Source organism: Malaclemys terrapin, chromosome 1, assembly GCF_027887155.1.
Source record: "Malaclemys terrapin pileata isolate rMalTer1 chromosome 1, rMalTer1.hap1, whole genome shotgun sequence".
In the NCBI taxonomy this organism is placed as follows: Eukaryota; Metazoa; Chordata; order Testudines; family Emydidae; genus Malaclemys; species Malaclemys terrapin.
The window spans coordinates 312,749,803-312,767,591 of NC_071505.1; the positions used below are offsets into that span (position 1 = coordinate 312,749,803).

The window sequence follows — 17,789 nt, forward strand, 5'->3', positions numbered from 1 at the left end:
ATCAGTCTGGTTGAGAGTGAACAACAAGCCTTAAATAAAGTTTGATAAAGCTGGACGTACTTGTTTTTTCAATCCCTTTTCTAAATTTCTACCTTAAATTCTCTGACTTCCACCCCCTTCTGTCATTCCCTCACCCACTTAGTTTTCATTGAACCTTAGGATTCTCCAAAGTCACAACATCTTTCACAGACCTGATGAATGGGTTCCCCCATTTTATTCTGGAAGAGCAAAACCTTTCATTTATTCTTCTCCTTGTTTGTAGAATCATAAAAATGTAGGTCTAGAAGGGACCTTGTGAGGTCATCTAGTCCAGTTTGGTGTGCTGAGCTAGGACCAAATATACCTAGGCCATTCCTGGCATGTGTTTGTCTAACCTTTTCTTGAAAACCTCCAATGATGGGGATTCCACAACCCTCCCTTTGAATCCTGTTTCATGCTTAACTATTCTTATACTTAGGTTTTCCTAATATCTAACCTAAAACTCCCTTGCTGCACAGTAAGCCCATTGCTACTTGTCCTACCATCAGGAGACACAGAGAACAATTGATTACTGTCCCCTTTATAACAGCCCATATATATTTGAAAACAGTTATTGGGTCCCCCCTCAGTCATTTTAAACATAGCCAGTTTTTTAATCTTTCCTCTCTTGTATCATAAAATTAACATATAAATAAAAGATCATTTATGACTGTTACAAATTAAGAGACTATTAAGAGTGTTTAATTTTTGTGAAGACAAGGACATGGTTATCCTACAGTTTGCACCTTTTAAGTGTTTGTTGGTGTGTCGGTGTACCTCTTAATAGACAGTTAATTCACAATAGAATCTATACTCCTCTTTCTATTTGTTCAAGAAAATGTAGTGTTTCTCCCCTTTTCTAATAATCAAATCTTCTCCTCAGAAAATCCCCATTGTAAGCTAATGTAACAAAAAACATTTCTAAAGACAAACTTAGTAAATATGCCCTTTTCACTGTAAAGAAGTTACATTTAAATAACACAGTAATAGTCCCCCAATGTCTTCTAGCTCTAAAAGCATAAACTATAAATATTTCCAGAAATCCTTATTCAATAACTCATATTCTCCCCAGATCCATAAAGGACTTAGACTTGTTTCAGGAAGCAGTCTTCAATAGGTCTGCTCCTTTTAGCTTCCTAAACAAGATTCCCCCTTCTACTTCGTTACATAGTGGCAGCCTAACAGTCTGCATTTTAGATAATTAATTTGTTTTATCACTTCAGATGGTCTTTGATATGCTGGTACTACAAAAGCACAATACAGAGATGACAACTGCAGCAGGTGAAGCATTCTACACATTAGTGTGTTTGCATCAGGTATGGTGTTATTTTCCCATTTTTAAACAATGTTCAAAAGCTATTTTGCATGCAGAATAATGCTAAGGTTACTGGTATACCTAGTTGAAATGAAATAGTTATAGGACAGTATTTGGTAGCAATTAATTATTTTTCCTGTGCAAGTAAGACATAGGAAGAAACTTAAATAATATCAGAAGAGGTGGGATTTTCAGTTTATATGCCTTTCCCTCGGTACGTGGCTTCATTGTAGTCCATCTTTACTTGTTCCCTATTGATTTTTCATTTAGCATTTTGACAGATCTATATTATTCCATGAATGTTCACCATGTCATCGAGCATCTTTGTAGAACCAAAATGAAATCAAATTTGCTGATCAGATTTTTGCCAATACACGTTGTAGAGCTGTGAAGCAAATTTAACTCCAGAGGGACTTCCGTCCTGGCTTCCATAGTTGGAATGGTTGTTAAAATTAAATAAGGGTCTGATTAATTTTATTTCTAGATATGTATTAACTTAATGGTTCTAGGAATACAATAACACATGTGCCTAGAGTGGTTATGTGGAAAATTTCTCATCTTCCACACTACAAATTTGTCCCATATTAACTTTTTTAAATCACTATACAAAGACTTGTATTACTTAGGTTTTATGGCTCCCCCTGTGCTCACATTGACATAAATCCAGTTTTCTTGAAACACCTTTCTATGGAAAAAAAAAGTTCTGCCATTCTCATGTTGTCTGTTTAGCCTGTTACTCCTTTCTTCTGCTCCCACCTTCCTTAAGGTCAGAAGTCTAGGTTTTTCTCTCATGAGTATCCAGCAGTGCTTGTCTCTTCAAACAGTTGCTAAATCAGTTTTGGAATCTTACAGCTGGGGTCTAATTGAGAGGGTGGGAAAAAAGGGTGATGGTTCTTCGAGTGGTTGCAGACGTAGTCCACTCGTGTGTTTACACTTAGCACACTAGGAGCTGGAGACTTTTCCCCTTGCAGCAGTACCCATTGGGGCAGTGTGCACATCCTGCACCTCCTTGTGGCCCTTCCAGAGGCTACATAAGGATGGCGGTGCACCAATCCCTACCCCATTCCTTCTTACCACCAGTGGCTTAAGTCTGAGCTCCCTCTGCAGTTCTCTCCTCACAATTTATTTCCTGTGTCACAGCTACTTACTGAGAGTTTGTAGTGTAAATAGTTAGTAGCAGTTAGTACCAGTTGTGTAGTGTAGTGTAACATTAGTTTAGTTAGTTGTAGTAGGTTATGCAGCATTCTTCGAGTTTTAAGCACCAGGCATCATGTGCGGCCTCTGTTCCTTATAGTGACCTGCACACATGCTGCTTACTGTGTCTTGGTGAGGAACACATTATGGTAAGGAGCAGTATCTAATGTTCATTGGAAAAGTTAACACTGATTTTCAGAGACCTTCAGTTGAAACAGCACCTGATGGAACAGGCTACAAAGCCTGTCTTGGCACCAGGGTATTCGTTGGATCGTTCGGCCAGCTATTCTCTGACACCGTCTACTTCTATGGTAGTTCCAGTGGACCCCTGGACTCTGATTCTACCCCAAGAATCATAGAATCATATAACATCAGGATTGGAAGGGACCTCAGGAGGTTATCTAGTCCAACCCCCTGCTCAAAGCAGGACCAATTCCCAACTAAATCATCCCAGCCAGGGCTTTGTCAAGCCGGGCCTTAAAAACCTCCAAGGAAGGAGATACCACCACCTCCCTAGGTAACGCATTCCAGTGCTTCACCACCCTCCTAGTGAAATAGTGTTTCCTAATATCCAACCTAGACCTCCCCCACTGCAACTTGAGACCATTGCTCCTTGTTCTGTCATCTGCCACCACTGAGAACAGCCGAGCTCCATCCTCTTTGGAACCCACCTTCAGGTAGTTGAAAGCAGCTAACAAATCCCACCTCATTCTTCTCTTCTGGAGACTAAACAATCCCAGTTCCCTCAGCCTCTCCTCATAAGTCATGTGCTTCAGACCCCTAATAATTTTTGTTGCCCTCCGCTGGACTCTTTCCAATTTTTCCACATCCTTTTTGTAGTGTGGGGCCCAAAACTGGACACAGTACTCCAGATGAGGCCTCACCAATGTCGAATAAAGGGGAATGATCACGTTCCTCGATCTGCGGGCAATGCCCCTATTTATACAGCCCAAAATGCTGTTAGTCTTCTTGGCAACAAGAGCACACTGTTGACTCATATCCAGCTTCTCGTCCACTGTGACCTCTGGGTCCTTTTCTGCAGAACTGCTACCTAGCCATTCGGTCCCTAGTCTGTAGCAGTATATAGGATTCTTCCGTCCTAAGTGCAGGACTCTGCACTTGTCCTTGTTGAACCTCATCAGTTTGTTTCTGTTTTTGTTTTTGGTTTTTTTTTTTGGCCCAATCCTCTAATTTGTCTAGGTCCCTCTGTATCCGATCCCTACCCTCCAGTGTATCTACCAGGCTCCCAGTTTAGTGTCATCTGCAAACTTGCTGAGAGTGCAGTCTACACCATCCTCCAGATCATTAATAAAGATATTAAACAAAACCGGCCCCAGGACCGACCCTTGGGGCACTCCACATGAAACCGGCTGCCAACTAGACATGGAGCCATTGATCACTACCCGTTGAGCCCGGCGATCTCACAAGCTTTCTATCTACCTTACAGTCCATTCATCCAGCCCATACTTCTTTAACTTGGCGGCAAGAATACTGTGGGAGACCGTGTCTTTAGCAAAGGTTTTGATAAGGAATAACACATCCACTGCTTTCCCCTCATCCACAGAGCCAATTATCTCATCATAGAAGGCAATTAGGTTAGTCAGGCACGACTTCCCCTTGGTGAATCCATACTGACTGTTCCTGATCACTTTCCTCTCCTCTAAGTGTTTTATAATTGATTCCTTGAGGATCTGCTCCATGATTTTTCCAGGGACTGAGGTGAGGCTGACTGGCCTGTAGTTCCCCGGATCCTCCTCCTTCCCTTTTTTAAAGATGGGCACTACATTAGCCTTTTTCCAGGCATCCAGGACCTCCCCCAATCGCACGTCCAGCTTTTCTAAATAGTCCCGAACCACTTCTTTCTCCACAGAGGGCTGGTCACCTCCTCCCTATGCTGTGCTGCCCAGTACAGCAGTCTGGGAGCTGACCTTGTTCGTGAAGACAGAGGCAAAAAAATCATAGAGTACATTAGCTTTTTCCACATCCTTGGTCACTAGGTTGCATCCCTCATTCAGTAAGGGGCCCACACTTTCCTTGATTTTCTTCTTGTTGCTAACATACCTGAAGAAACCCTTCTTGTTACTCTTAACATCTCTTGCTAGCTGCAACGCCAAGTGTGATTTGGCCTTCCTGATTTCACTCCTGCATGCCTGAGCAATATTTTTATACTCCTCCCTGGTTATTTGTCCAATCTTCCACTTCTTGTAAGCTTCTTTTTTGCGTTTAAGATCAGCAAGGATTTCACTGTTTAGCCACGTTGGTTGCCTGCCATATTTACTATTTTTTCTACACATCGGGATGGTTTGTTCCTGCAACCGCAATAAGGATTCTTTAAAATACAGCCAGCTCTCCTGGACCCCTTTGCCCTTCACGTTATTCTCCCAGGGGATCCTGCCCATCTGTTCTCTGAGGGAGTCAAAGTCTGCTTTTCTGAAGTCCAGGGTCCATATTCTGCTGCTCTCCTTTCTTCCTGAAGAGAAGAGAAAGGGCTTGTTCACCTGCCCCAGAAGACCCATAAAACTAATCAGCGCCATCAGAAATCAAAGAGAAATTGATCGTCCTCTTCGTCCAGAAAAGGCTGTCAGCGACATCAAGACCCATTAACCTATGTCTCCCCAGTAATGAGGTGGGAGGATCCTGGTACCGTACCGTTGACTCGAGAGAGAGAGCTATCCAGTCCATTACCTACGGATGTCACAGTATGCTGTCTGGCGCTGTTCCTTTTGGTACCTATCACCTCGCAAGCCTTTATGACAGCATCAGATTTATTCTTCTTAGAGTGCTTGCTCATATCGATTCCAATTAGGCGTGCGTGCGCTGCGTGCACGATCGTCGGAAGATTTTTACCCTAGCAACACTCGGTGGGTCGGCTGAGGCGCCCCCTGGAGTGGCGCCCTTATGGCGCCAGATATATGCCCCTGCTGACCCAGTGCCCCCTCAGTTCCTTCTTACTGCCCGTGACAATCGTTGGAACTGTGGAGCACGGCTTAGCTGATCTCCACTTCCCTAGCTCTTAGCTCATTTATACTTGTAGATACTTGTTATAGAGTAGTTGTTAGTAGTTTATAGTTGTAGTTAATAGTAGTTAATAGTTGTTATTGTTGTTAGTGTACATAGTAATTGGGGTTTCTCCCCTTCCCTCCCTCCCGGTACCAGGGCTCATTTTCAAACCGTACTCGGCCTGCCTTAAGTCGATGCCTATGGGAGACCCCCACGACTCCTGTTTGAAGTGCCTGGGGGAATCCCATCAATCAGATAAGTGCCACATTTGTAAGGCATTCAAGCCTCGGACTAAAAAGGAGCGGGACTTTCGCTTGAAGCAGCTCCTTGTGGAAGCGGCACTTAGCCCAATGTCTTCGGCTCCGTGCCGAGACCTGGCCCCGTTGGTCCAAAGCGCGCCTCCGGCACTGGAAACAACAGCTTCATGACCTGGCACCCGCAAAGACTCCCGGCACTGGACGTCTCCGGCACTGCTACCAGCGCGGCACCGCTCGCTGTCTCTGGGACCCAAGAAGCAGCACAAGCAACCTTCTGCTCCTGTACAGTTGCCGGCACTGCCTGTGCCCCCCTTGGAGCAGCGTCCCGTGCCAGACCGCTCCGCGAAGGCTCCAACTCCGGCACCGGCAATTCCGGTGCCTCAAGCGCCGTTGAGTCCAGTGCACATAAGCTCCCCGATGCGTACTGCGGTTGAGCTTGGCCTACCTTCCACCCCGGAGACTTTCTCCACGCCACGCAACCTGATTGCGCTCACTGAGCCAGGATTGTCACAACCTTCGGTACCGCTGGTGCGGGCTGTTCCCTCAAAAGGGAAACCCTCCATGATGTGCCCTCCGTCGCAGAGCGAGACGGGTCGGCACCAATCCCAGTCCAGGTCGCGGTCCTGATCCAAACATTGGTCTTGTCCACGGCACTGCTCGCAGTCCTGGCACCGATCACCATCTCAGCACCATTCGCACTCGCGGTGCCGCTTCGCCTCACGAAGATCTTCCCAGTATGGTCGGTACCGATCCTGGCGCCGATCTACTCGGAGTCGATTCCAGCACCGCCCAGCCTGTCGATCTTCGTCGAGATCCAGATCTACCTCCCGGCACCGATATGACCACTGGTCCCGATCCAGGTTGCGGTACCGCTCAAGACCGCGGTGCCGATCTCCATCTGCGCGGTGCTAGGCAACAAGGCAGGACAGTGTGACCCAGCATGAGCGGGCGGCTCCATCTTGGCCGTCCCGCCCTAACTTGAGGTCGTCCCAAGCGGAAAGTGGCTACCATGTCCATGACCAAGACGCGGACGGCACTAGTCAATGCCACGACGAAGGGCAGGATCCTGTTCAGGGACCCCCACAATGGTCCTTTTGGACCCCTTGAGCATACCATCAAGCCCAAGGTGTCCCCTCGGGGGCCTCTTGCTCTGCCCACTCGGAACCCCAGGTCCCGGAGACCACTGTCAGTCGCGCTCCCCCCCCCCCCCCCCCCCCCCGCCGCTGCAGGGGGCTCAGAGGCGACGGCCCTACCCTCAGTTCAGGCCCATGCCCCTAGCATGGTGGACCTAGGGCAGCCGGACCCCCCCCCCCCCCCCCCCAGCAAGACTTGCCCCAGGGCCCATTAGTCCTGGGCGTATCCTCCTCGTCTTCGGCTGACGAGGCGGTGGTGGGTACGTCCTCTTCTGGCCTCCCACCTATAGGTCTCCGTGCACACCAAGACTTGCTTCGCAGGGTGGCACAAAACATGAACCTCCAGGTGGAGGAGGTGGTGGAGGTCGAGGATTCGGTAATCGACATTTTATCTGCCGATACCCCGACCATGGACAGTGCCTGTTTCTTCATCAGTAACGTGGCAGTCAGCATTTGCAAACTGTGTCCTAAAGTTGAAGGAGCTGATGGACCTGGAATTGTTGCAGGTACTGATGTACAGCGGACCTCCTGTGTTATCGGACATACCAGCACAGAGAAAAAGACGGTTACTCACCTTTGTAACTGTTGTTCTTTGAGATGTGTTGCTCATATATATATATTCCAGTTAGGTGTGCGCGCGCCATGTGCACAATAGTCGGAAGATTTTTACCCTAGCAACACTCGGTGGGTCGGCTGAGGTGCTCCCTGGAGTGGTGCCTTTATGGCGCCGGATATATGCCCCTGCTGACTCAGCGCCCCCTCAGTTCCTTCTTGCTGGCTACTCCGACAGAGGGGAAGGAGGGCGGGTTTGGAATGGATATGAGCAACGCATCTCGAAGAACAACAGTTACAAAAGTGAGTAGCTGCCTTCTTCGAGTGCTTGCTCATATCGATTCCAATTAGGTGGACTCTCAAGCCTGTTCTGTAACTGTTCTTCAATATGTGGGTGCTGACGTGTATTCCACAACCCACCCCTCATCATTGGAGACTTAGTCTAGCTCCCTGGGATGTGAAGGAACTGATGGTAATCAGGGTTCCACCACTCTTATATAGCCTAGAGAGGGGCCATAAGGAGGTGCATGACATGCATGCCGTCCTTATGGACGCTGTTTCCAGCCCTTGGTTAGGGTTGCCAACACTTACCAATATTTGATATTTTCCTTAAAGCTTAGCTCCTGGAGACGAGTTGTTACATGAGAAATTTCAACCTTCATTAAAAACAGAACAGTACAATTCTAACTTCCATGGTTGTGAAGAAAAACATTTGACAATGTGACCCAAGTGCACCCTAAAAGCTCAGAAACCCAAGGCAAACAAAATGAACCCCAAAATTTATAATCTCTTGATTTTAAGCCACTCATGATTTTGGGTGCCTCAGATTTTTTAATATCTAGGGTTAATACGTTATCACCAATTTATTTCTCTCCCAATCAAGAAGGAGCTAAACCCAAGGAGTCCAGCAGATCTCAGGGATATGTTCAGGCACCACCTAAGGAGCCCAGTGGTGCTCAGAGAGCACACACAATCATGTTTTAAACATCAGCATAATCTACCATGAGCCGTGGCTCATTCTGATGACTTGCATATGTGATAGAGAGAAAACAGTTACTTACCTGTTCTGTATCTGTCGTTTTTTGATATACGGGTGTAGGCATATAATCCACTCAGGTGTGTTTGCGCATAGCACACCAAGGCTGGTACGCCAAACTAGCTCAATCTGAGCCCTGCTTAAAGCCAAGTAGTGGGGAATAAAGAGAGAATAAAAACAGGCAGCGAACGTGCCTCAGACTGACTGTTAAAAATATCGCTGAGGGGAGCAATGACTTTTATAATACAAAAATAAACACAAAAAACCGTACATGATGGATAGTCTGGTATTCACCCGTATGTGGGTGTGTCCCAGCAAAAAAATTTGTCACTGTACCAGGTTGTTCATTTAGTCCTCGTTTACATACACATATTATACCACTTTAACTATACTAATAATGGGAACACCACCACCCCCAAGTGTTGACACAGTAAAACCAATATAAAAGTGCTTATTCTAATATAGTTTATTCCCATTTGGGAAGGGGAATAAGCTATACCAGTATAGGGATTGTACTGGTACAACTATATTTTATATAGATAGATATAGATTATAGATATAGCTCAGTACAGGCTATAACTAAACTCCAGACTTCTGCTGGCATCACTGTCAGTCAGGGGCGTGAGGAGGTGTGATCCTGGACCCTGACTGGCAGAAGTCCCCAAGGTCGAAGCAGTTATACCTAGGGTTGGTGGGTTATTATTCTGATACAAAGCACAGTTTTGCAGGTATAGCTGTGTGCATATGAGCATTTGCTGGTAAAGTTTACCACGTTCCTGTACTGGTAAACTGCTGCTGGTCTGCATGTGGTCTGAGTGTCCAGTCTCAGCTCCTCAAGGTGTTTTGTGTCTGTTAGAGCAATTCACTGCTTTTATAAGAAAAAGTGTTTTTCTTTGTGAGCCACCACTTCTCTGTTCAAATCCAGTTCCATATTAACATTTGGGTATGACATCCTCCCTTCCAAAAAACAGCTGTGTTCTGATTGATTGAGTTGTTTTTACAATCTCCACTCTAAGTGGTATGCTGAATAAGCCTTTTTTCTGTGACTGACTAGTCCAGTCCTGCACATGTAGTTATTAGTCTTAATTCTCTTTCCATAATACTTTCAGGCTGGATTTTTATTCTCCCTAGTGATACCCATTATTTATTTGTAGATAGTCACGACTGGACATGACCCCACAGGCCATCCTTTGAGTTGTTCACCCTGAACAGAAATGCAGTTTACTCATATGGAAATAATGTAAAAGTTCAGAAGTGCAAGTCAAAATCCTAAATGAGATGTCCAGAGTCGTATGTTTTTCTTCGAGTGCTGGCTCATATCAATTCCAATAGGTGTGTGTGCGCTGCGTGCACGATCGTCGGAGAAAATTTTCTACCCTAGCAACACCCGGTGGGTCGGCTGTGGAGCCTCCTGGAGTGGCGCCTTCATGGCGCTGGATATATACCCCAGCCGACCCAGCGCCCCCTCAGTTCCTTCTTACCACCCGTGACGGTCGTTGGAACTGTGGAGCGCGGCATAGCTGTTCTCCATTCTCCCTAGCTTTACCCGTTACCTCTTGTTGATAGTTGTTAATTGTGTTCTTTAGATTAGTAGCTGTTGTTAATAGTTTGAAGAGTAGTTATAGTTTTTCGTAGTTAGCGGGGGTTAAGGGGGCTCTTATTTCCCCCCCGGGCGCACAGCGGGGCTCATGCTCAAGGCTCCCGGCTTTAAGCCGTGCGCGACATGTGCTAGGCCTATGCCAACGGGAGACCCCCATGACTCCTGTCTGAAGTGCTTAGGGGAGTCTCACCAGACAGACAAGTGCAAGATTTGCAAGGCTTTCAGGCCAAGGACGAAAAAGGAGCGGGACTTCAGGCTTAAGCAGCTCCTCATGGAGGTGGCACTTAGCCCAGATCCTCCTGCGGCGCGCCAGGTTCCGGCACCGAGCGCCTCGGTGTGTAGCGCCCCAGCGGCACCTTCCGTCATGGCACCGCGAGCAGACGTGGAGAAGGCGCCACAGCACCGTCCTCCCTCGGCACTGCGTCCGCCGCAAGCCCCTCAGCACCAGTCCCTATCTCTGGGACATAAAAGGCCTCGCAAGACTCAGGACGCTGCCGTCCAACAGGCACCGGCTCCCCCCGCACCGGTGGTAGAGCCGCGCCCGGCTTCCGAACGCCAGAGGGTGCAAGTGTTATCAGCACCGTTGACTCCGGCACCGGGTGTAGAGCCGTTGAGTCCGGTGCGGACTGGCTCACCGCCCCGCCAGGTGGTGGAGCCCTGTCTCCCCTCTACACCAGAGACGTGTGCCACGGTGAGAGACCTCATCGCCCTCACGGAGCCGGCGCCTTCTCAACCCGCGGCAGCGCACGCCCTTTGTACGGTACAGTCCAGGGGCAAGCCGACCCTGATATGCCCGTCATCTCCGGGCGTGGACTCGTGGCACCGCTCCCGGTCTCGGAGCAGGTCTTGACGCCGCTCACAGTCCCGGCACCGATCTCCATCTCGGCGCCGGTCGTACTCGCGGCACAGATCTACCTCCCGGCACTGGTCTTCTTCTCGGCATCGACCCGAGCATCGGTACCGGTCGGAGTCCAGGCGCAGTTCTCGGCACCGGTACGAGCGCTGCTCCCATTCGCGAGGCCGCTCCCGGCACCGAGTTTACAGACAGTCTTCGTCGTCCCGATCCAGATCCGGATCCCGGTACCGACATGGACATCGGCACCGTTCTCGATCCCGGTACCATTCACCAGCACTGCAGAGAGACCGCTCACCGAGGGATTGGCACCGCTCGGCACCGTACCAGGACGAATCCCTACACCCACGCTCAGCACCGCCCTGGCCCTCGAGATCAGCGTCTCACTCGTCTGAAGGGGCTCCCCGTTCACCGTACCCTGCTCAGGGTCAACCTGCAGACGACTTAGGTCATTGGCAGGAGGGGGCAGAAAACCTTCGACAAGACCCTGCGCATTGGTCTTTCTGGACCCCTTGGGCATATCACCAGGCTCAAGGGGCTCCACCAGCGGCCTCTCACTCAACTCACTCTGAGCCCAGGGTTCCTGAGGCCACCATCTCCCGTCCTCCCCCGGGGGCATGGAGGCTCCGGCGCCGATGCCCACGCAGGCACCAGACCCTGGTGCAGGGGATCCTGCACCTCCAAGTCCGTTGGAGCCGGACCCGCAAACAGATCCTTTACCCCCTGAGGCGGCGTCCTCATCTTCCCCAGATAAGGCAAGGGCAGGTACAACACCCTCAGGCCCACCTCCTATAGATCTTCGTGCCCACCAAGACTTGTTACGTAGTGTGGCACGAAGTATGGACCTACAGGCCGAGGAGATAGTGGAGGTGGACGACCCGGTGGTGACCATCCTTTCATCTGATGCCCCAACCTGGGTGGCGTTGCCCATTATCCGTACAATTCAGGCTAACGCTACGTCCATATGGCAAACCCCGGCCTCCATCCCTTCCACTGCCAGAGGGGTAGAGAGGAAGTACTTTGTTCCCTCTAAAGACTATGAGTACCTCTACACACATCCCCCACCGTGTTCCCTGGTAGTCTCATCAGTGAACGCCAGAGAGCGCCATGGCTAGCAGGTGGCAGCGCCCAAATCAAAGGACGCTAAGCGCTTTGATTTGTTTGGACGCAAGGTTTATTCGGCGGGGGGTCTGCAGCTCAGGGCCGCAAACCAACAGGCACTCTTAAGTCGGTACAATTATAACTCGTGGAATTCCATGGGGAAATTTAAAGAGTTGGTCCCCCAGGACTCGAGGGAGGCGTTCGGGGCCCTGGTGGAGGAGGGCAAAAAGGTGGCCAGAACCTCCTTACAGGCCTCCCTCGACATTGCAGACTCGGCCGCCAGGACACTAGTGTCTGGGATAGCCATGCGACGTGTCTCCTGGCCCCAGGTTTCAGGGTTACCGCCAGAACCATCATGCACTCCCTGGGGATGCATGTCCCAGGACCCTCAACGCAGGTCCTTTAGGCCACAGCCACAAAGGTTCTACCCTCCTCGTCCGAGACAGGACTTCCCCAGAAGGCGGGGACGAGGTGGTAGACGGAGGTCGACCGGACCCCAACCCGGTCAGAGCCAAGGCCCTCCTAGGCCACCTTCTGGACCTAGACAAAACTTTTGAAGCTGCGCCCGAGGGCGGCGCACCAGCCACTACCCAGGATCCATTTCCTTTCTCTCGGGATCGCCTCTCCCGTTTCCACCATGCTTGGTCCCTTATAACTTCGGACTGTTGGGTCCTTCGCACAGTGGAGAGGGGATACGCTCTCCAGTTTTCTTCGTACCCTCCCTCCCCGTCCCTCTTCAGGGACCCTTCTCACGAGCATCTCTGAGAGGAGCCCAAAAACAGGAGGTTTTTGGGCTCCTCTCTATGGGGGCCATAGAAGAGGTTCCCCCAGAGTTAAGGGGCAAGGGGTTTTACTCCCGCTACTTCCTGATCCCCAAAGCAAAAGGGGGTCTGCGACCCATTTTAGACTTACGCGGACTCAACAAATTCATAGTAAAGTAAAGACCCATAGTAAAGGGTCTCCTTGGGACCATCATTCCTTCCCTGGATCCTGGGAACTGGTATGCCGCCCTCGACATGAAGGACGCATATTTTCATATAGCGATCTACCCCCCTCACAGGCGCGTCCTTCGTTTTGTAGTAAACAAGGTACACTACCAATTTGCCGTCCTTCCCTTCGGACTGTCCGCGGCTCCGAGAGTGTTCACCAAACGTATGGCCGTCATTGCAGCATACCTTCGGCGACAAAGGATACAGGTGTTCCCGTATCTAGACGACTGGCTGGTCCGCGGCTGCACCAGGGAGCAAGTTCGGGCGCACGTCCAGATAATACTACAAACATTCCACGACTTAGGCATTCTACTCAACAAAGAGAAGTCCACTCTGGAGCCGACCCAGAGAATAGAGTTTATCGGGGCAGTCTGAGACTCCACACTCGCCCGAGCTCTTCTGCCAGACACTCGGTTTCGCACCATCGCGAACATCATCCAGAGACTCCAGGCCTTCCCGATTACCACTGTAAGGATGTGCCTCGGTCTGTTGGGTCACATGGCCTCTTGTACTTATGTAACCAGGCATGCCAGACTTCGGCTTCGTCAACTTCAGGCCTGGGTGTCCTCGGTGTACCGCTCTTCTCGGGACAGCCTGAACATGGTGGTCACGATTCCAAACTCGGTCTTGACCTCTCTCACCTGGTGGCTGGATCACAAGGCGGTTTGTGCAGGAGTGCCGTTTCACGCCCCACAACCCTCCCTGCACCTGGTCACGGACGCCTCATCTCTAGGTTGGGGTGCTTACCTCGGGGAGCACCATACCCAAGGCCTGTGGACCGCATCCCAACTAGCTCTGCACATCAATGTTGGAGAGCTGATGGCGGTGCGCCTAGCCTGTCAGGCATTTCTCAGTCTCCTACGTGGCCGCTGTGTGTTAGCCCTCACAGACAACACCACGGCCATGTTCTACATCAACAAGCAAGGAGGAGCCCGGTCATCTCCCCTGTGCCAAGAAGCCATTCGCCTGTGGGAGTTCTGCATTGCCTACTCGATACATCTCATGGCATCGTTCCTCCCTGGAGTCCAGAACACTCTGGCAGACCGTCTCAGCAGATCCTTCCAGACGCACGAGTGGTCGATTCGCCCTGACATCATCTATTCCATCTTCCAGAGGTGGGGATTTCCCCAGGTAGACCTGTTCGCATCACGAGCCAACAGGAAGTACCACGTGTTCTGCTCCCTACAAGGGCGATCTCTGGGCTCCCTGTCGGACACTTTCCTTCTAACGTGGAAAGTCCAGCTGTTCTACGCTTTTCCTCCATTCCCACTGGTCCACAGGGTACTGCTCAAACTACGCAGAGACCAGGCACGTCTGATTCTAGTCGCTCCAGCTTGGCCAAGGCAGCACTGGTACACCACGCTTCTGGAGCTATCGGTTCAAACTCCGATCATGCTTCCCTTGTGCCCAGACTTGATCTCCCAGGACCACGGCCGACTCTGTCACCCCGACCTGCAATCGCTCCACCTTACAGCGTGGATGCTCCATGCTTGAATCGGACAGAGCTGCAATGCTCTCATCCTGTGCAACAGATTCTGATGGGAAGTAGAAAGCCCTCTTCATGGACCACTTACTTAGCCAAGTGGAAGTGGTTCTCCTGTTGGTGCCAGCAGCGGGCCACGCCCCCCTTGCAGGCGTCTATTCCTCTCATACTTGAGTATCTCCTGTCCCTGAGACAGCAGGGCTTGGCAATATCTTCAGTCAGGGTTCACCTGGCCGCTATATCGGCGTTCCACCCAAGAGAACACGCTTCCTCGGTCTTCTCTAACCCGATGGTTGTCAGATTCCTCTAGGGCTTAGACCGCCTCTACCCACAGCAACACCAACCTGTTCTGGCATGGGATCTTAACCTGGTTCTCTCCAAGCTCACAGGACCCCCGTTCGATCCATTGGCTACCTGCTCACTCCTTTACCTATCTTGGAAGACAGCCTTCCTTGTAGCCATAACTTCAGCAAGGCGTGTTTTGGAATTCAAGGCCCTCACGTCTGAGCCTCCGTACACAGTCTTCCATAAAGACAAAGTGCAGCTTCGCCCCCACCCTGCCTTCCTTCCCAAGGTAGTATCAGCTTTTCATGTGAACCAGGATATATTCCTCCCGGTCTTCCATCCTAAGCCGCACGCCACACGCCAAGACCAGTGTATTCACTCCTTGGATGTGCGCAGGGCCCTTGCTTTCTATATTGAGCGTACAAAACCATTTAGAAAGACGACGCAACTCTTTGTTGCAGTAGCCGACCGGATGAAAGGCCTACCGGTCTCCTCCCAATGTCTCTCCTCTTGGATCACGTCCTGCATTCGTGCTTGCTACGACCTGGCTGGTGTCCCAACGCCACACCTCACCGCCCACTCCACGAGGGCTCAAGCCTCCTCAACTGCCTTCCTGGCTCAAGTCCCGATCCAGGACATTTGTAGAGCTGCAGTTTGGTCATCAGTCCACACCTTCGCCGCTCACTATGCGCTTGTACAGCAATCCAGAGATGATGCTGCATTTGGTTCAGCGGTTTTGCACACAGCGATGTCTCACTCCGACCCCGCCGCCTAGGTAAGGCTTGGTAGTCACCTATTGGAATCGATATGAGCAAGCACTCGAAGAAGAAAAAACGATTACTCACCTTTGTAACTGTTGTTCTTCGAGATGTGTTGCTCATATCCATTCCAAACCCGCCCCCCTTCCCCACTGTCGGAGTAACCGGCAAGAAGGAACTGAGGGGGCGCTGGGTCGGCTGGGGTATATATCCAGCGCCATGAAGGCGCCACTCCAGGGGGCTCCACAGCCGACACACCGGGTGTTGCTAGGGTAGAAAATTTTCTCCAACTATCGTGCACGTGAGGCGCACACACCTATTGGAATGGATATGAGCAACACATCTCGAAGAACAACAGTTACAAAGGTGAGTAACCGTTTTTTACACACAGACTTTCCATACTCCTCGGAGAAAAAATGAAGAAAATGTGGCAACCACAACATGCAATTCTGATCCTCCTCTTTCCCCACAATCCAGTCCCCCATGGGGCTGAAAGAAGATGGTGGATTTGATGAGCCTTCTGGGCACCAAACAAAAGAAAATTAAAAAGACCAAAATCTTCTCCCAGATAAATTCCATTCCTTCCCCCAATTCAACCTTCCCTATGAGCCTAGAGATAGTCAGAAGTGTAATTTTCACTTCCTAGCAGTCATTTGGGCTGTCTTCAGTGTTCCATAGTTTTTGTTTAATGCCTCTCCACTGAAAGGAGGGCATTTTTTCCCACAAGTGTCTTTTTGGGCCCAGACCATCATTAGTTTTTTGTTTTGTTTTGGTTGGTTGGTTTGGTGATTTGATTTTAAGGCAAAAACAGCATTTACAAATCTTTTTTTGAAGATTTGAAGTGTTAGTCTCTCGTGATAACTCTTCTAGGATTTTCAGCTGTTTCTTACTTGGGAAGTATGGATTAACTGGATAACTGAGGAAATGGCCTGTATAGGAAAAAGAATGATGTGAGTTGTAGTAGGGGTCTCATACGCCCAGGGCTCCGGCGATCAGTGAGTGAGTTTGAACCTCGTAGCCCCGGCTCTCAGAGAATACACCTCTGGCTGACACCTTGAGAGCTAGGGGGCTACAAGGTTCAAACTCATGCGCTGATCATCAGAGGCCTGGGCGCATGGGATCCCAGTAACGAGCGAGTGTTGAGAGAATGTGGAATTGGTCAATGCTATGCTCGGCTGATGTGGCGACTTATGGTGTCAGACGCCATCAGGTGGTTGAGAGACATCTACCTAGAACACATCACCAGACATAGGCAGTGTCAGAAGAGATGAGCTGCAGTGCTGATGAGAAGCACAGACAGGAAGGTAACTCAGATACTTCCCTGATGGATTGTATTTTTTAGCAGACAACCTACCCTAAATTCTCAATTACTGAGACAATCTTCACTTGTTGATATATTTGCTTTTCACAACCAACTCTCTGTATAACTTTTTATGAGTAATGTACCCAAATATTTGGATGCTAATATCTAAACTGTATTGTTAAATTTATTCATCTAAATTTGGGTTATTGCTGGTTATGTACTATATGTATCTTATGACTTTTAAAACAAACTTTGTATTTGTGGATAATCTAAACACTATACCCAGATATACAGACACTCTTTTCTTAACCTGTATATTATATCATTTTTTAACATTAGCTTTAATAAAATGTTTAAGTCTGTTCTCTGCAAAACACTATATGGAGTTTTAGCCAAGGAGTTTGCACCTCTCATACAAAATTGTATACATATGATTGCTATCTTTAAATATATCAGAGGGATAAATACAAGGGAGGGAGAGGAATTATTCCAGCTTAGTACTAATGTGGACACGAGAACGAATGGATATAAACTGGCCGTGGGGAAGTTCAGGCTTGAAATTAGACGAAGGTTTCTGACTGTCAGAGGGGTGAAATATTGGAACGGCCTTCCAAGGGAAACGGTGGGGGCGACGGACCTGTCTGGTTTTAAGATTAAGTTAGATAAGTTTATGGAGGGAATGGTTTAATGGTAAAACATAGTAGCCAAGCAATGGTACGTAAATAGTATAATGGCCAACAAGGGTCAGGCTAGAGACTCTTGCCTACATGCTCGGGGTCTTACTGATCGCCATATTTGGGGTCGGGAAGGAATTTTCCTCCAGGGTAGATTGGCTGAGCCTCTGGAGGTTTTTCGCCTTCCTCCGCAGCATGGGGCAGGGATCACTAGCAGGAGGGTCTCTACCGATTGAAG

The 17,789-nt window shown here is 49.4% G+C and overlaps 1 protein-coding gene across 2 annotated transcripts in view; it reads left to right on the top strand.

Annotated features, from left to right (window-relative positions):
• The window catches only part of XPO4 (exportin 4), a 169,844-nt gene that overhangs the window by 141,406 nt on the left and 10,649 nt on the right, over positions 1 to 17,789 (top strand). For both annotated transcript variants that reach the window (XM_054015468.1, XM_054015469.1), the window contains one exon: positions 1,242 to 1,334. In XM_054015468.1, the coding sequence (XP_053871443.1) occupies positions 1,242 to 1,334 (93 nt within the window). The remainder of the gene's footprint in view (positions 1 to 1,241; positions 1,335 to 17,789) is intronic.